Source organism: Lagenorhynchus albirostris, chromosome 1 (assembly GCF_949774975.1).
Source record: "Lagenorhynchus albirostris chromosome 1, mLagAlb1.1, whole genome shotgun sequence".
NCBI classification, from domain to species: Eukaryota; Metazoa; Chordata; class Mammalia; order Artiodactyla; family Delphinidae; genus Lagenorhynchus; species Lagenorhynchus albirostris.
The window spans coordinates 86,832,030-86,852,487 of NC_083095.1; the positions used below are offsets into that span (position 1 = coordinate 86,832,030).

General features: G+C 39.7%; 1 protein-coding gene across 1 annotated transcript in view; it reads right to left on the reverse strand.

Moving 5' to 3' along the window:
- TP53BP1 (tumor protein p53 binding protein 1) overlaps positions 1-10,459 on the reverse strand; it is a 70,933-nt gene extending 60,474 nt beyond the window's left edge. Inside the window, exons 1-6 of the mRNA XM_060148649.1 lie at positions 10,336-10,459; positions 9,578-9,762; positions 9,203-9,296; positions 8,891-8,975; positions 810-940; positions 72-224 (exon numbers count right to left, since the gene is read on the reverse strand). Of these exons, the coding sequence (XP_060004632.1) occupies positions 72-224; positions 810-940; positions 8,891-8,975; positions 9,203-9,296; positions 9,578-9,762; positions 10,336-10,342 (655 nt within the window). The 5' untranslated portion in view covers positions 10,343-10,459. The remainder of the gene's footprint in view (positions 1-71; positions 225-809; positions 941-8,890; positions 8,976-9,202; positions 9,297-9,577; positions 9,763-10,335) is intronic.
- Between the last annotated feature and the right edge of the window lie 9,999 nt (positions 10,460-20,458).

The following is a 20,458-nucleotide window of genomic DNA, read 5'->3' on the forward strand; positions in this document are numbered from 1 at the left end:
AACAACTAGCTCTAGCATGGGAGGAAAATACTTATAAACAAACTCTAAATGCCAGAAAACATGTTACGTACCAATATTATCATCCACATCAGATAGCCTAGTATAAGCAGAGTTGGTGGTTACTGACTGTAGATTGTCTGCTTCACGTGGCAGAGTTTGTTCCTCAACATCCTGGCTCTGGGAAAGTTCTAGAACCCCAAAGCCCAGCTGTGATGAGGCAGGATCTAGGAAGAAAACCCCAAGAAATCAGGTATCATCCCACAACATTATGTACTATGCAAGGTGCTGCCCTTTAGCAAAAGAAGGTCATACTAAGTCTTTCACATCAAAGCCCTGCCCCCCAAATTTTTTCAAAATAAAATTAAGAATAGAAGCACTAAAAGCAAAGAGGGAAAATGCATAATGAAGCAAAAACTGTGTACCATAAAACCTTACAAGCACCTAATAAAGGTAGACTATTTCTACTTTCTAAAGAAATACATAAGCCGCGCGCGCACACACGCAGAGAGCACTGTACTTCATATTGTAATTCCACCCCACAAGGCATGCATCCCCAAAATATTTGAAAAACAAATGAATACAAAAGAAGTAGGAGTCAGTATGCAGAAAGGGGGCTAAAAAATGAGCTAAAAATTCCTGAACACCAAATTAGGTGGATTATCTTAGGCTACCAGCAAATTTCCTAACGACTATTCTCAATTTAATGATAAGAAATCTATAACCTGATAAAAGGGAGAAATTTAGACATCTGCATGCTCATGTTAAAGGGGTTAGACCAATCTACTATCCTGAAAAAGGCATAAAGCTACCTTCAGCACCAAGGGAGTGTGTGGTATCGTCTGAAATATCTCCTCCTTTTTCCTTTTTCTCCTTCTCTTCCACCTCTTCTTCCTTCTCTTCACCCACAGGAGGAGCAGATTCCACTGACATTCCCAAAACACTATATAGCAAAAACACACAATCATGTGTTCGCAGATAGGCCGGGATATTTTGCTCAAAGAACTCTTTAAATTTTATTGTGACTCCCCACACACCAACCACGTTTTAAGCAAATTTGAAAAAGTAAAAAACCTCACCCCATTATTGCTTCTTTCTACAAAAGGCACCTAAAAGGTTAACAACTCAAAACACTGTAGTACAGAATTAAGTAATACAAATAAGAGACAGAGGAAGAAACAAACATACTTGATTTTTATCTTCCTCTGAAAAAATCTGAGCAGGGATAGAAAAATCTTGCACTCAAGAGAATTACTGACAAGTGACAAGAGAAGATGTACATTAGATGTGCAGAGAAGGGGCTCAAAAATACATCTATTGGGCTTCCCTGGTGGCGCAGTGGTTGAGAGTCCGCCTGCCGATGCAGGGGACACGGGTTCGTGCCCCAGTCCGGGAGGATTCCACATGCTGCGGAGCGGCTAGGCCCGTTGAGACATGGCCACGTGTCCGGAGCCTGTGCTCCGCAACAGGAGAGGCCATAGCCGTGAGAGGCCCGCGTAGCGCAAAAAAAAAAAAAAAAAAAAATCTATTTAATAGAACACAGTTCACAAAAGAATTTTAGTAAAAATTCTTAGAATACATAACATAGAACCACAGTGGCTGAAAAAAATTCAGGTAAGACATCTGTGTATTGAAAAGAAGACATCACAGGTCAAAAAACGATAAACAAAAGTAAAACACACAGAACAATTAGGAAAAAATATCTGCAACAATATAACAAAAGAATAGTCTCCATAATATACAAGGAACTCGTAAGAAGAAGCTCAAGATATGAATGGACAAACAACAGAAAAGACAGCTCACAAAAAAAAGAAATACAAGTATCTTTAAACATGTAAGAAATCAGGGCTTCCCTGGTGGTGCAGTGGTTGAGAGTCCGCCTGCTGATGCAGGGGACACGGGTTGGGGCCCCGGTCTGGGAAGATCCCACATGCCGCGGAGCGGCTGGGCCCGTGGGCCATAGCCGCTGAGCCTGCGCGTCTGGAGCCTGTGCTCCGCAACGGGAGAGGCCACAACAGTGAGAGGCCCGCGTACCGCGAAAAAAAAAAAAAAAAAAGGTAAGATATCAGAGAAACCATTTGTTGCCAATCAAATTGGAAAAGAAAAACTGTAAATACTGTACTACTAGTCAGTGCTGCCCAAACCTGAGGTGAGATTAGCATTATCACATACTGTTTATGAGAGTATAAACTAATAGAACCTTTCTGCAGAACAACTGGGAAATATGTACCAAGAGCTCTAAAAAATGTTCATACCTAGTAATTTCAACTGTAAAAAATAATTTGAAATATGAAAAGATCCTTATACAAACTTACTTTCGAAGTTCACTGTGACTAACAACCTACTGTAAGCCCAACAGTAGGTAAATGATTAACTAATTTCATAATCCATAAAATGGAATTTATGCAGCCATTAAAAATGTTCAAAACAACCAAATACAACATGTAAACCATAATCTGGATTGGATACTGGATAAAATATATATATATATATATATATATATAAAATAAAGCCATCTTTGAGACAACCTGTAAAATCTGAATATGCACTTACTACTAGGTTTTACAGAATCGATATTTTCTTAGGTGTGATAAGGGTATTATGATAATATAGGATAATATTTTTCTTAGGGGATGAATGCTAAAGTATTTGAGGAGAACTATGATTTCTGCAACTTTGTTTCAAAACAGTATATTTTATACACACACACACAGAAAAATGCATAGTACCTTTTGAAAAATGCATAGTATCTTTTCATCTCTACTGTGGGTTTAAACTTTTAAAATAAAAAACTAGGGGCAAATGTTATTTAGAGTTTTAATTGCAGGGGAAATTAACTGCTCATGTTGTTAAGCAAAAAGGTCAAGAAACACACGAACTTGTACTTCCCATGTGTCAACTATGTATATCAAATGCACAACAACAACAAAAAACAACAGGGAAAATAAGCCAAAATGTTTACAGCAATTAGCCTCTGGGTGGCAGAATTATAGATGACATTTTTGCCTCCTGTAACATTTCATATAAAGACCATTAAGCATAAGTTTAATAAGCATAAAAGAGAAGAAAACATAAATTTGCAAAGTTGGGGACCATGATCCAAGGAAGAGAAAAAAGGACTGAATAAAGACTTCCACAAAAATAAAATAGAATGTTACCTACACAACTGGGAGGACCAGATGCCTGACCTCAGGAAACATAGGGAAAGAAAGTCAAGAGTGTGTATGACAAAAAGTAGAAGAGCAAATGAAAGACAGCACAAACCACACACCTTGGATCTTCCTCAGTCTCTTTTGGTGGTTTTCTTCAAGTTCCTGATGCTCGTAGGCACAGTGAGTCCTTGGACCTCTTCTTCACCTACAACTCACCCCCTTAGTGATCTTATCCAGACTCATGGCTTTGAACATCATCCATATGCTTATGACTCTGGAATTTTAAATCTCCAGCTTAGACCTTCTCCAGACATTCACACTGTCAACTGCCTCCAACTGGCAATTGAAAAGGCAGCTCAACTGTAACAGGTCTATAACTGACCTTCCCCTGCAGTCTTCTCATCTCAATTAACAGAAACTCCATTCTTCTAGTTCCCAAATGAAAAACATGGAATCACTGTTACCTCCTTCATCTCTTGCATACTTCACATCCAATCTATCTTTGAATCATATTTTCAAAAACCCAGAATCTCACCACTCCTCATCCACTTCTACTCTGGTCTAGCCACTGTCACATTTTGCCTAAATTATTTCAGTAGTCTCCTAGTAGGTCTTCCTGACTCTACCCTTGCTCTCCCTTCAGACTATTCCTTTTTAAATTTAATCTGAAGAGCTTTTTTTTTTAATTTTTATTTTTCCCAGCTTTATCGAGGTATAATGGACAAATAAAAATTGTATACTCTTCAGTCTATTCTTGATCCAGCGGCCAGAGTGATCCTGTTTAAATCTAAGTGAGATCATGTCATTCCTCTGCTCAAAACCGTTAAATACTTTCCTAAGAGTAACAGCCAAATTCCTCACAATGATCCATAAGGCTTTATATATTCTGGTTCCCTCTTTACTTCCCTGACCTCTTCTCCCACTCCTCTCAAGAACTCCACGCCAGCCACACTAACCTCCTTGTCATTTCTCAAGTATTCCAGGCACATGCTTCTCTCAGGGCTTTTGCATTTGCTGTTCTCTATGCATGGATTACATTTATCCCAAATAATAGTAGAGATCACTTACTTAAGATTTTTAGTCAAATGTCACATCACTAAAGCATCCCCTAAGTCACCCTACCTAAACTTGCAATTCCCTTGATGTTTCCCATCCCCTTCTCTGCTTTATGTTTCTCTTCAGCCCTATCAGAGTCTAAGATACTATATATTTTTACTTATCTATCATGTATTACTATATCCCATACCACAATGTAAGCTCCATTAAGGTCTAGGGTTTCTTATCTCTTCTGATCACTTTGCATCCCCAAAACTCAACAGTGCTTTGCATATAGGAAATACTCAATAAATATTTAATTAGAATGATCAGGTGAATCAGAAGAGGCTTGAAATTAATCCAATTATAGACAAAAAGTAGTACTGATATTAAACTTTTCTCCACTATCCAAAACTGATAGAAAAAGAAAACAAAGGTTTAAATATATTATTTAGAAATACAGAAGTAGCCAATGAAAGAAATAAAACAATTATCATCAAAAATTAGGAGAATGTTGTTGTGAGTTAAAACCTCATCTTTCATTATGGAACTCAAGTGTCTTAATTTGATAAAACAAGAAATGGTAATACAACAGTGTTACTTAGTTTTACAACAGTATTAAGAGCTAGGAAGATAACCTCCCAAAGAAATAAAAGCACAAACACTTAAAAAGCATTACCTCTGTGAAAGGGGACCAATGGTGGGAATGGACTATTTGCTTTTCATAAGTTCTTTTTAAAATAAATTATGTATTTATATCACTCTTAAAAATATTTAACAGGGCTTCCCTGGTGGCGCAGTGGTTGAGAGTCCGCCTGCCGATGCAGGGGACATGGGTTCATGCCCCGGTCTGGGAAGATCCCACATGCCGCGGAGCGGCTGGGCCCGTGAGCCATGGCCGTGGAGCCTGTGCATCCGGAGCCTGTGCTTTGCAACGGGAGAGGCCACAACAGTGAGAGGCCCGTGTACCACAAAAAAAAAAAAAAAAAAATTAACAGACCTCATCAAAATTAAAAACATGCTCTATGGAAAAAGCCTCTTAAGAGGATGAAAAGACAAGCTACAGAGTAGGAGAAAAATATTTGCAAACCACATATGCTACAAAGGACTAATATATAGAATATATAAAGAAGTCTCAAAACACAATAAAAAGGGCTTCCCTGGTGGCGCAGTGGTTGGGAGTCTGCCTGCCAATGCAGGGGACACGGGTTCAAGCCCTGATCTGGGAAGATCCCACATGCTGCGGAGCAGCTGGGCCCATACGCCACGACTGCTGAGCCTGTGCTCTAGAGCCCGTGTGCCACAGCTACTGAGGCCCATGTGCCTAGAGCCCGTGCTCCGCAACAAGAGAAGCCATCTCAATGAGAAGACCGTGCACTGCAACGAAGAGTGGCCCCTGCTCACCGCAACTAGAGAAAGCCCGTGCACAGCAAGAAAAGACCCAACACAGCCTAAATAAATAAATAAATAATAAAATAAATAAATTTATTAAAAGAAAAACACACAATAAAAAAAATCCAGTTAGAAAATAGGCAAAAGACATAAACAGACATTTCCTTGAAGAGGATGTACAGATGGCAGAGAAGCACATGAAAAGATGTTCAACTCATTAGCCATTAGGGAAATGCAAATTAAAACCTCAGTGAGATATCATCACACACTTATCAGAATGGCTAAAATAAAAAATAGTGACACCACCAAATGCTGGTGAGAATGGAGAGAAATTGGATGTCTCATACACTGCTAGTGGGACTGTAAAACGATACAGCCACTCTAGAAAACAGTTCAGCAGTTTCTTAAAAAAACTGAACAGGCAACTACCATATGACCCAGCAATTGCCCACCTGGCCATTTATCCTAGAGATATGAAGACTTACAAAAACCTGTATGCAAATGTTCATAGCAGCTTTATTTACATTAGCCAAAATCTAGAATCAACCCAGATTTCCTTCAATAGGCAAATGGTTAAACAAATTGTGGTACATCCATACCATGGAACACTACTCAGCAATAAGAAGGAACAAACCACTGATACATGCAACAACTCAGATGGATCTCCTGGGACTTATGCTAATTGAAAAAAGCCAATCCCCAAAGATTATATACTGTATGATCCTATTTATATAACATTTTAAATGACAAAACTTTACCAGTGGAGAATGATCTTTTTTTTTTTGGTCCCACTGCACGGCTTCCTGGATCTTAGTTCCCCACCCAGGGATCGAACCCACACCCTCAGCAGTGAAAGCACAGAGTCCTACCCACTGGACCACCAGGGAATTCCCCAGAGGATGGTCTTAATTAGCGGTTGCCAGAGGTTCATGTGCAGGAGAGGGAGGTGGGTGTGTTTATAAAAGGGCAACACTGGAGCTCCTGTTCGGCATTTTGACCTCAGTGGTGGATAAACCTACACAGGTGATTAAGCTGTATAAAAATTAATACACACACATGAGTACAAGTAAAACTAGGTAAATGTGAATAAGTTCATTGGATTTTATCAATGTTAATATTCTGGTTGTGAAAGTATACTATAGTTTTGCAAAGTGGTACCATTGGGGGAAACTGGGAAAAGTACACAAAGAATCTCTATTATTTTTTACAAATGCATGTGAATCTACAATCACCTCAATTTTCTTAAATGTTTAACAGGGAAATAAAAATATCCTCAGCATCATATTTTAGGACACTTCATGTTTAGGACCACAGGCTTACATCACAATAGGACATTAGATAAGAGAGGAAGATCTTTTGGAATTTTATGATATATAAAAGTTCACAAACAGCCTTTTTCAAAATATCTGCATTAATAAATAAAGACAACATAGAGAGATCAGTATACATGTGCTTTGAAGTCAACCCCTTTTGGAATCAACCCCACATTCTCTGCGGTTTTCGTGGCCTTTACACATGCTGCTCCCTGTGTTTGGAAAGCTCCTCCTCCCACATGCCACACTTCTCCCCAGCCCTTCAACTATGCCTAACAAATTTGTATTTATAGTTTAGATCATCCTTCTCAAAGAGGTTTTCCCTTATCCCCCATGTTAGGTTATATATTATTTTTTTCCTCTTTACAATGATCACAGTTCTCACTGAATAGCTATTTATGTAATTATTTAACATCTGCTTCCCCTATTAAATTGTAAGCTCCATAATGGCAAACATGCTTTAAAACACCTACCACAGTGCCTGCACATTTACTAAATGTAAGCATTCAAGTATTTTTTTTAAGGAAAGAGCAACACCTTGATGCAAAAAGGGAAAAGAAGTAGCATGAGACTTCTCAAACAGTACCATTAATTTATAACAAGGGGTACATACGCATTCTGTCCCCACTGGTTCAAACTCAGATGCCGAGCCACAAAAACACAGATAAGCCTGGCACATGTTCCTAAAGAGGTATCACAAAAACTTAAATGCCTACAAAAAGCAAAGAAAGGTAACATAAATGAGTTAAGTGGCTGGGTTTAAGAACAAAAGCACAAGCCCTAGGATAAATGAAAAAAGAATACCTGGCCTCAGTGTCCAAATACAACAGTGAGTTACAGGCACTATGACAGACCCTAGCACTCATGCCCTATCTAAGCAGAGGCTGGCTGCTCACAGCTCCCGCCAACTGCTGCCAATAATACAACAGTTGCATTACTTCCGGCCTAGTAATCCCAGAAGCTGGAAATCTAAGTTCTATGTGAAATTTCCCTATTTTTAAATTCTATCAACTAATTCAAATATATTTTACAACTATGTGTGGGCCAACCAGAACCCACTTGAGGGCCAAAATAAGTCCACCAATTTGGGGATTGTTCTAAAGCATCCAACTGATGATTTGAGAGAAAAAATTTAAGTGCAAACACAGAGTATTAAATAGAACACAAACATACACACACAAAAAAGCACTTATTTTTGAGATAAAACCCTAGTCTTTCACCTCATACTAACATCCTCCTCTCTGACTACCTCCCTTTTCTATTCCACCACCCCAAGACTCCTACGTTCTCCTTTGATCTTAGGAGAATTTGGGTATTGAATAGTAAAAAAGAAAGAGAGGCACTTGAGTCAGAAGGACTCAAAGCCCAGCTCTGTCACTTACTAGCAATGCATTCTAGAGCAAGGTTTTTAACTTCTTTGCCTAACACTTCCCCGCCTAAGTAAGGGAAGTAACATAATGTGTTCATCGTACAACTGCTTTAAGGATGAAATTAAATGGCAGTATATATCAAACGTCCCATCTAGTGCCCAACATAGAGGATAAACTCAATAAATGGACAATGTAAAGATATACAGGAGACGAAGTAAAAACTGAATACAGTTTAGGGTATGAATTAAACATTCTGGGTCTAAAACTGGCGAGGTTCTTTGGTTGGTAGGTAGAAACCATGCTTAACTGTTTTGATAATATACCTAAATATTTTTTGATTATTTTTTCTAGTAATAAGTCATATCTAAGCTCAGAATAAGGAATGCTTGTTTCACATGCACAAGGTAGATCACAATCTGAATAATGTAGGTGCAAAAAAATGTTACCACCTCACAAAAGAGATTCCAGCTATCAGTACCAACAGAATGCTAGTTAATACAATTCTCAAATCCCACTCCCTAATTCACAAAAATAAGATTAATCCTTTTATCCTTGGAATGAGACAACAGATACAGATAAAAAAACTGATCCACTAATACATTTAAATAAATTCCTTCAAACACTAGTATACCTGCTTGTCCTATTTGGCTGAGGTAACTGTTCAATGACCTGACTGATGGAACCACATGTGTCCAAATGAGAAGAATCCACAGACTCTGAAAAAAATAAGTGGATATTAGCAGAAAAGGCATTTACCACCAAACTGTAATACAAATTCAAGAATGCAGACAATACCAATCTAATCAGCTACATTAGAAAACCAACCTTTTGAGTATTGTGCACCAGATACTATGCCAGACTTCCTTACATACATTCACCACAACCACATGATGTTTATATCCACCCAGCTCCAACAAGAGCACCCTTGCAAAATGGACCTCACCTGCAGCTTTGTTTTCTTTCAGTTGTTCATTGAAGCCACTATTACTGTCTCCTTGTTCTTCTCCAGCTGTTTGTTCACTATTGGACACAACATCCTAGAAAATATACATATATAATATACATCCCAGAAAATATACATACAAAATATACATTCATAATGTATACATACATATGTACATAATATGAAATATACATTTCATAATATACTATATATGAAGTAATCCAAAATGATACATATTTTTGTGAAAATGATTTTATTTTCCAGCCAACTTTATCCAAAAGATAGTGATCTCCTAAGTACTTACTTTGCAGCTTGGTCTAGATTAGGGGGGAAAAAAAAATCTACTCAATCATTTCCAAGCAACCTATCACTCACCAACACAGGGTTCTCTTTGTGCGTCTGTAGATTAGGAAGGTGTCGAGATAGCATACTGAAGCGAGAACCAGAATCATCGTCTAGAACCTGGCTTTCAGGCTGAGAATCTTCAATGATCAGGCAAGGAGTGTCTTGCTGAGAGAAATCTGACTCCAACTGACTTCCAGTGGGGTCCATCTGCTCCCCTGGAATGGAATAACAAAAGATCAGTTCTGTGTAACCTACTAGCCTTCCTCATGCAGTATGAGCTTAAATAATGAGGCAGAAGTACAAGACCTGGAAAAGGGGACCAGTGTAGGACTCTTCCAATTAGAACATTATAATCGCTGCAATCACTTTCCTATCATACCTTCCAAGGCCCGATTTCCTCGTTATTTACAATCAGCCTGCCTATCTTTCTCTCCCCCTTCCATCACCTTCCCGTAGACACCCTTTCCCCTCCTTCCTAACCTCTTCTCTCCCCGCCCCTTTTTCCATCCCCCACAACTCTCCCTACGTCCTTCTGGAGCCTCTACCACCCCGCAAAAGGCTTCTTTGTAATCTCTGCTCGTTTTAACCCCCACAGGTCTTCACGCTTCCTCACGACCACCCAGCCTTTCCAGCTAGGGCTACCCCACCCCCTCCTCAGGGCCCTCCAACCCTTTCCCTGTCACCGCCGCCATGCTTGCCACCCCGCCCCCTCCGGTCGGCCATCCCCTTCAGACCCGAAACCCAAGCCTTCAGAGCCTACTACTCCCCCACTTTTCTCCAAACAGTACCAGGCATCCCGGCGGGAGGTCCCTCGCGCTCCAGCTAGAGATCTCCGCACGCTCCCGAGGTCCCTCCAGCTCGATCCCCAGGTCGACGCTGTAGCCACCGCCGCCACGGGCCGCGAACTCCCCCTTTCCCGTCGCGTCACGCGGTATCGGCTCGCCCATTCGCTGTTGCTGCCCGCCACTCAAGAAAACCTGTGGATGATTGGTGGCTGGGCGGAGTGCCCCGCCCCACGTAAGAAAAAGGAACACGGCGGCGTGTTTCCATGGCAGCCTGGACGTTGCAGGCCGTCCCTCTAATACAGCCGGAGAATGACAGTATCCTTGAACCGAAGGGACCTTGAGAGGGCGTGAAATATATTCCCCTGCCTCCAGGACGGTTGTTTGTACCACTAGTCAGACATAAGAGAAAAGACCAATTTTCTATCGTTCATGCACCATAAGGCCCCTCTCTCACCCTCTTGCGTGGAAAAGGAGAGGGTTTCCCGGCTTTCTAATAAAAGGGCAAAGAAGATCCAGGATGGCTAGAATTTCAGAGCTGGTGAAACTGAAGAGAGAGGACTCTTTGGGGTTTACCGGGTCAATCAGGATCCCTTTTGTAGGCCTCTACGCGAATTCAAGGGCTTCACATTACGTCTCTGCCAGTTCTTTAAAAAAAAAAATTTTTTTTTCCATTTACATTGTCTGAGGGCCCCGGTAAGCCATATTTTTCCCCATTGCCCTTTCCAGTCTGAAACGTCGTAGTTCAAGCTTCACATTTGCTTATCGTTGACCTATCTTTTGTGGAATTGCAGCCTACAGAGACCATAGACCCAGACATGTTTTGCACGTCCGGTTGAGACAATTGAGCACAGTAACTGTCAGACTCGGTGGTGAAGAGAACAGCTGCCGCCCCTTTAACTAGATGACCTCAAAGGTCCCTCGAAGCCTTGAGAGTCTATTATCCTAATTATGGTGCCGGAGTCTTATGGAGGGTGTGGCAGCTGTGACTTGTATTAATGAAAGAGGCTCCATGAGGAATATGGTTTTGTTTCTGGGTTTTTTTGCAGGGGGGGTTGATTTTTGTTTTTAAGTGGTGGTTGGATCTGGGATGGAATTCTAGCCAGAGCAGCTGTCAATAGGGAAAGCACCTAGCACACTGCCAGGCATATACATAGTAGGCATTCAATAGGAAGTAATTTTCTCTCTCTACCCCAGCCTCAGAATGACTTAAGCACAGCCCAACCATGATTCTCCAATTCTGTAAATACCCAATTCAATACCTGATATAGGCTAAGCTGAAGTGGAGCTTCCTACCAACGAATGTTCTCCCTATCAAAGCATGTCATCTCAGTATATGTTACTTATGGGAACAAAAGGACAGAATCTTTGAAATGAAACTTTCCTGAAAAATCTAGAATCTATTGTTGCTATAACTAGAATATAATTAGGGTCCCCAGAATGTTTTATGAGTGGAGCAATAAGTGGAATGGAGAACACAGAGACACATCCCACTTCTTAATCTTGAAATCATTTATAATTGATTCCTCTCTTCCCCCCCCACCAATGCTACAGAATACCAGTGACCAGATAAATTTAATCCTGAAAAAAACAGGTAAGGTCAATATTGATTACACTCGGTAGACAAAGTGAATTCATCTGCTCGATGTGAGAGGACACCAACAATCAGGTCCTGATGTGACAAATCTTGACCTTGATTACCATAAAAATTCCCCAAAGTCACTATATTTTTCCCTTCTCTGTCCTGCTACTGCATTTCCCATCACCAAGCAAGACATAAATAAGCAGGCTTTCTTGCTCATTTGACAAACAACTGTATGTTTGTCAAAACTTATAAAACTATATACTAAAAAGCGTAAATTAAACCTCAATAAGCATGACTAAAAATAAATAAATGAGCCTGAGCCATTCCCATTACTAAATAGAACAAGAGCTTTAAAAAAACCAAAACAAAACTGTGAAGAAAAACTGTGAATTCCTTGTTAAGCAGGATGATAATGAAATTAATCATTAAATTACCCAAAAAGATCAGAAAATGTAGGCAGGATGGTTACCCACTGAGGCTGTGACTGATTAGAGTCAGGTGAGCCAAAGTCCTTTATTGACTCTTAGACTGCAAAGGACCATCAGCATATCTGCCTATCTACAGGTGCATCTTTACCTAGGCCACCTCCGAGAAATCTAATCTACCTCTAAAGCCCTCCAGAGGAGAAAACTCCGTCAGAAAATTCCATCAGACACTATGTTAACTCACTTTGAAGTTTAACAGACCTCACTGCCTGAAAATTTTCTTCTAATTATCTAACCTAAATTCTTTTTTTTAAATATCTTATTCGTTATCCCATTTTTAAATTTGTATTACATTAGGATCCTCGTTTTTAAATATTCATTTATTGATTTAGACTGCGCCGGGTCTTAGTTTTGGCACGTGGGCTTCTCAGTTGCAGCATGCATGCGGGATCTAGTTCTCCAACAAGGGATCGAACCCAGACCCCCTGCATTGGGAGCAGAGTCTTAGCCACTGGACCACCAGGGAAGTCCCACTCATATTGTCTTTAATCGGAAAGTTTAAAACCTGGACAAATTCTCCTAAGGCTGGGATCATGTCATCTGTTCCAATAATTCTACCAATCAAACAATGAACATAAATGCTACATACTTAGTTTAATAGTCTTTTTCTGAGGTCTCCTCACAGACTTCTCTAAGTAAAAGAACCCCAGATGGTTTAACCCTACCTCACAGACACTATTCACCAATCTTTACATTTGCTTCATGGTTTTCCTCTGGAAACTCATAGTTTTGAAGCTCAGTGGCAGAGAACTTTACTGAGGATAAGTACTAAATTTAATGATAAACTGTCACATATCCCTTTTAAGCTGCAATATTAAAGTATTACAAACTGACTTATATCTAACATAGAATTATTCTGACCCCTAGGCTGCCTTCTGTTGCACTTGGACCTAAACAATCACGCCCAGTCATATACCAATGATATAATTCATTATTAACATGTATTACATTTATACTATGTGGCAGGTATTGTGCTCTGGGTTTTTTTGTTGGTTTGTTTATTTATTTATTTATTTATTTATTTTTGGCTGCGTTGGGTCTTTGTTGCTGCACGCAGGCCTTCTCTAGTTGCGGCAAGCAGGGGTTATTCTTCGTTGTGGTGCGCGGGCTTCTCGTTGCGGTGGCTTACTCTTGTTGCAGAGCACGGGCTCTAGGCGCGCGGCCTTCAGTGGTTGTAGCTTGCGGGCTCTAGAGTGCAGGCTCAGTAGTTGTGGCTCTCGGGCTTCGTTGCTCCGTGGCATGTGGGATCTGCCTGGACCAGGGCACGAACCCATGTCCCCTGCATTGGCAGGCGGATTCTCAAGCACTGCGCCACCAGGGAAGTCCCTATTCTGCTCTGTTTTACATTCATTTTCTCACCTAAAAGCCTCATATCTCTTTGAGGGTTACAGATGGGGACACTAAGGCTTAGAGAGATGACATAATTTGCACGATGTCTCAGAATCTGTGAGAACCCACCCAGTCTGTCTAACTGCAGAGGTTTTATATATCCATGATGGAGGAGAACAGTGACAAAGAAATGGCAAAACAGTTGATACAAAACTTTTTTGTTCTTTTTGTATTTTTATTTGAATACTAAATATGGGTGTCCCTAGTGTTCTAGAAATTCATAATAATTAAAATAATATGAAGAAAACAGAGGAGAAAAATGAAAAGTTGTCAATTCCACATCCTTATGAAGAAGTTAAGTCAACAAAAAGGTGATGACATGATTAAAATGTGAAAATAAATTGCCTAAGGTAGTCAATAATTGCCTATGATACTATATTAGCTTCTTAACACCAGGCTTATATGCTTACTAGGTACCTGCAATCCCTGCAGTGGAAGCAATCCTAACTGGTCTATACCTTACCTCTACAGAACGTCCTCCTGTTAATATTAAGTAAACTTTTTATTTTGAAAAAAATTTCAGAGCAACAGAAAAGTTACAAAAATAGTACAATAAAAAAACAGTATAATGATCTCTCATAAACCTTTTCACCTAGATTCACATGTTGTTAACATTTTGCCACATGGCTCCGATTCTTTTTATTTTGCGCTACGTGGGCCTCTCACTGTTGTGGCCTCTTCCATTGCAGAGCACAGGCTCCGGACGCGCAGGCTCAGCGGCCATGGCTCACGGGCTCAACCGCTCCGCGGCATGTGGGATCTTCCCGGACCGGGGCACAAACCCGTGTCCCCTGCATCGGCAGGCGAACTCTCAACCACTGCGCCACCAGGGAAGCCCCCCGCCATGCTTTTTTTTAGTGTGGTAAAATATACGTAACATGAAATTTACCGCTTTAACCAATTTTAAATGTGCAGTTTAGCGGCATTAAGTGCATTGACATGCAACCATCACCACCATCCATCTCCAGAACCTTTTTATCCTCCCAAACTAAAACTCTGTACCCATTCAACATTTATTTCCCCATTCCCCTCTCCCTCCAGCCCTTGGCAACCACCATTCTACCTTCTGTCTCCATGAATTTGTCTACTCTGGGTACCTCACACAAATGGACTCATACAATATTTGTCCTTTTGTGTCTGGCTTATTTCACTTAGCATAATATCCCCAAGGTATATCCATGTTGTAATTTTAATAGCATGTGTTAGAATTTCCTACCTTTTAAAGCCTGAATAATATTCCCTTGTAGGTATATATCACATTTTGTTTATCATCCTTGTTCAGTTTAACCCACTTTTCAAACATTTCCAGAGCCCCAACTTTGCCACACCAAAATATAGATAAGGCCCTGGAGGCACATTAGCAGAACCCCACCAAGGCAGCACACTGCCACCCCTTCAAGGTTGCTTAATTTTCCAGTCAACCAGTTAGCTGGAGGCCCTCTTATCAACCCGAGTCTCTCAAACACACAACACCAAGCACAATTGTGACTCCACCTTTCCAAATGTTTAATCCAAAGAGCTCAACTCCACCAGAAGCTGCTTACCTGGAAAGAGAGAGGTAGAAACAGAAGGTTGTGGTATGAGGGGGGAACAAAATGGAATCCTTGTCTATCTGAATACTGATGGGGCCTGCCATTTTACCTTCTCTGGCTCATTCCCTCCCCTTATAGAAGTATTCAAATCTCCACATCCTAGTAGCATCTCCCCTCCACTCCACTTCTTTATCAAGCTCCAGGCCTTTCTTTTGTCGTTGCCCTCCAAATTCTGCTTTCTCCATACCAGTAACTCCATAATCCTTTGCAATCTAGCTTTAACCTCCATAAATCTAGTGCCTAGAACAAAGCAGTTACTCTAAAAATGTTTGTTAATAACTGATTCTGAAAATTTCTTGTCAAGTTATCTTATTAGCTTTGACCTCTATCATGTTTGATAGTGTTGCTGATTCCCTCCTCTTTAAAATTCTCATCCTGTAAACAAGCTAAGTGCCCATGAACCAATGAATGGATGAAAATAAGATGTGATTGATATATATATATATATATATATATATATGAATACTACTCAACCATTAAAAAAAAATGAAATCTTGCCGTTTGTGACAACATGGATGGACCTTGAGGGTATTATGCTAAGTGAAGTCAGATGGAGAGAGACATATACCACAGGAACAAACAAACAAACAAAAAATAAATGAACAAGCCAAACAAAAACAAACACATAGATAAAGAGAACAGAGTAGGGGTTACCAAAGGGGAAGGGGTTGGGTAAAGACAAAGTGGCTAAGGGGGTCAACTGTATGGTGACAGATGGAAACTAAACTTTTGGTGGTGAGCACTCGGTAGGGTACACAGAGGTAGAAATATAATGTTGTACACATGAAACTTATGTTGTAAACCAATGTTACCTCAATAAAAAATAAATAAATTTAAAAAATAAAATAAAATTCTCATCTCATGACTCCAGAGTTCCTGGCTCTTGTCCTCCCTCTCAGTTTTTCTTTCCAATCCCTAATTTCCTGGAGGCCAGTACTACAGAATAAGAATCAAGAGTGTTACCAACATGCTACAACATGGATGAACCTTGAAAACGTGCTAAGTGAAATAAGCCAGATACAAAAGGACACATATTGTATGATTCCATTTATATTCCATTTATATACCTGGAATAGGCAAATCTACAGGGACAGAAAGTAGAACAGTGGTTTCCAAAGGCTGGAGGAAGGGAGGAATACGGACTTATTGTTTAATAAGCACAGAGTTTCAGTTTGGAAAGATGTAAAAGTTCTGGAGCGAGATGGTGGTGATGGCTGCACAACAGTGTGAATGTACTTAATGCCACTGAACTGTACACTTCAAAATGTTTAAAATGGTAAAGTTTATGTTATGTGTATTTTACTATAATAAAAAAGTTTTTCAATGAGACAAAACTAAATTTTAATAAAGATGCATACCTAAATCATAAAAAAATAATAAAGAAATTATCTGATTCAATAAAACTCAGGCCTAGGGACTTCCCTGGTGGTCCAGTGGGTAAGACTCGGCACACCCAATGCAGGGGGCCCAGGTTCGATCCCTGGTCAGGGAACTAGATCCCACATGCATGCCACAAGAGTTCGCGTGCCACAACTAAGATCCGGCACAGCCAAAATAAATAAATGATAAATAAATAAATAAATATATTTCAGTCAGGCCTAGTGGTTAATTTTAGAGGGTATAAAGAGGTTGTAATTCTTTAGGAGCCAAGTGGGGTGCTTGGAAATTCTATTTTCTTACTAGAGGCACTACACACGTGTACTACAGTTAAGTCTCCTACATATGCACCTTCAAGCTGCAAGCTTTCAAAGATGCGAATGTGCATCTGGTTCCAGCCAGGAACCAGAAACTGTGCCAACAACGTCATGCACGAGTGAAATTGCAGCTTGCCCTCCGTCTCCTATTGCTGACAATTCTTCAGCTCTACCATCTTCCACCTCCTCTCCCTCCACTAGGCAGTAACTCTTCTTGCCTGTTCACTCGATGCCAGTCCGTGTTTGGCAGTTGGTATACTGTACTTTTCAAGGTACTATACTGTAAGATTAAAAATGTTTTCTTTATTTTTTGTTTGTTTGTTTTTTATCTATTATTTCTGTGAAAAGTATTATAAACCTATTACAGGACTTCCCTGGTGGCACAGTGGTTAGGAATCCGCCTGCCAATTCAGGGGACACGGGTTTGAGCCCTGGACCGGGAAGATCCCACATGCTGCGGAGCAACTAAGCCCGTGCGCCACAACTATTGAAGTCCGTGAGCCTGGAGCCCGTGCTCCACATCAGGAGAGGCCACCACAATGAGAAGCCTGCGCACCGCAGCAAAAAAGGGGGCCCTGCTCCCCGCAACTAGAGAAAGCACGTGCGCAGCAACGAAGACCCAACTCAGCCAAAAATAAATAAATAAATAAATTTTTTAAAAAAAAAAACCCTATTACAGTACAGTACTATATAGCCAATTGTGTTAGTTGCGTACCTAGGATAACTTTGTTGGACTTACAAACAAATTGGACTTAACAAACACGCTCTCGGAATGGAACTCGTTCATCTGTAGGGGACTTTCTGTATTTATAATTCATACATCTGTACATTTATGTTTCATTCACTTTTTAATGTGTTACAATAAAGATGATTTAAAATAAATAAATATCATTGATACTAAAACTAGTACTGTGCTGGAAAAGGGGGTATTGACATTGTCTCAAACTATCTCCCTAAAATGTACTGAATTATTACAAATAGAAAGTAGTAAATTTGCAGTGAAAAAATCTGGTAACTTAATGAAGTGATCCCAGTTAACATCACTAGTAATGGGACAAAACGTCATCACGTGTCACTTGATATGATACACTGAGAAGGAAACAACATCACTTTAATTGTATTCCTGCCCAAAATTCATAATCTGAATCTGATCATGAGGAAACATCAGATAAGCCCAAATTGGTGGAAGCTCTGCAAATAAGTAGCCCATATTCTTCAAAAAGAGATATACAAATAACTATAATACAAAATACAATAAAAGTGCTGTAGGAGTGCAAAGAAGAAATCAAAAGAAAGAATTTTAATCATGTGGTTATAATGAATATTATTGAGCATTTACTGTGTTCTAAGCTCTGTCTAGTCTCACTCATTTCTGATCTCATCCGGTCTCATTGCTGTAACTACCATTTATATACCAATGACTCCCAACTTTATATCTCTAGCCCTGACCTCTCTCCCAAATCCTGAACTTATATACCTAACAGTCTATTCAATATCTCCCTTTGGATGTCCAAATGACATCTTAAACTCGACATGTTTAAAACTGAACTCATTCTATCAAATCTGCTCCACTTGCAGCCTTCCCCATCTCAGTTGATGGCAACTTCATCCCTCCTGCTGTTTATAACAAAAAGCTTGGAGACATTCTTTTTTAATAGAAAGGAAAAAATAACCCAGGTACTTATCATCCAACTTCAACAATTATCAACAAATGCCCAATCTTTTATAAAAATTATTTTATTGAAGTATAGTTGATTTACAATGTGGTGTTAACTTCTATTGTACAGCGAAGTGATTCAGCTATACATATACATACATTCTTTTTCATATTCTTTTTCATTATGATTTAATCACAGAACATTAACTATAGTTCCCTCTGCTATATAGTAGGATTTTGTTGTTTATCCGTTCTACATACAATAGTTTGCACCTACTAATCCTAAACTCCCAATCTATCCTTCCCCCTTCCCCTCTTCCCTTTGGCAACCACAAGTCTGTTCTCTATGTCTGTGAGTGTGTTTCTGTTTCTTAGGTACGTTAATTTGTGTCATAGTTTAGATTCCACATATAAGTGATATAATATGGTATTTGTCTTTCTATATCTGACTTACTTCACTTAATATAATAACCTCTAGGTCCATCTATGTTGCTGCAAATGGCATTATTTCATTCTTTTTTATGGCTGAGTAGTATTCCATTGTGTGTGTGTGTGTGTGTGTGTGTGTGTGTGTGTGTGTGTACCACAATTTCTTTATCCATTCATCTGCTGATGGACAGTTAGGTTGTTTCCATGTCTTGGCTATTGTAAATACTGCAGCAGTGAACATTGGGGTGCATGCATCTTTTCAAATTACAGTTTTGTCTGGATATAAGCCCAAAAGTGGGATTGCAGGACCATATGGCAACTCTATTTTTAGTTTTTTGAGGAACCTCCATACTGTTTTTCATAGTGGCTACACCACTTTACGTTCCCACCAACAGTGTAGGAGGGTTCCTTTTTCTCCACACCCTCTCCAGCAATAAATGCCCAATCTTGTTTCAACTATATCCCCACCCACTTCCCCCCAACTGATTATTTCTAAGAAAATCCCAGACATCATATCATTTCATCCATAAATACTTGTATGTGTGTTAAATATAGAGAATCTTTTAAACATAATATCATTAACACACCCAAGGAAAATTAACAGTAATTTTTTAATATTATCAAATATATAGTGTTCAAGTTTCTGCAATTGTCTCATAATTTTTTTTTTTTTTTACAATTCCAAACGAAGTTTACACATTGCATTTGGATGATACTTACCTTAGGCCTCTTTTAATCTGTAAATCTTCCTCTTTTTTATTTCCTGCAATTTATTTATTTGTTGATGAAATCACATCATTTGTTCTGTAAAATTTCCAACTTCGTGGATTTTTCTGATTGCATCCCTGTTGTGCAATCAGAAAAAGTATTTAAAGTATTTAAAGTATTTTCCGGACTTCCCTGGTGGCACAGTGGGTAAGAATCTGCCTGCCAGTGCAGGGGACATGGGTTCGATCCCTGGTCTACGAGGATCCCACATGCCGCGGAGCAACTGAGCCTGCGCGCCACAGCTGCTGAAGCCCGCGTGCCCTAGAGCCCATGTTCCGCAACAAGAGAAGCCACCGCAAGGAGAAGCCCCACGCACCACAACGAAGAGTAGCCCCTGCTCGCCACAACTGGAGAAAGCCCACGCGCAGCAAGGAAGACCCAATGCAGCCAAAAATAAATAAATAAATAAAGTATTTTCTTTTTTATTTTTTATAAATGAACAGATAGGTATACTTGTTCAGATTTATGTTCCTTTTTTTGGCAAGAATAACTGATATAAACTTCTTATTGCATCTCATCAGAAGGCATAT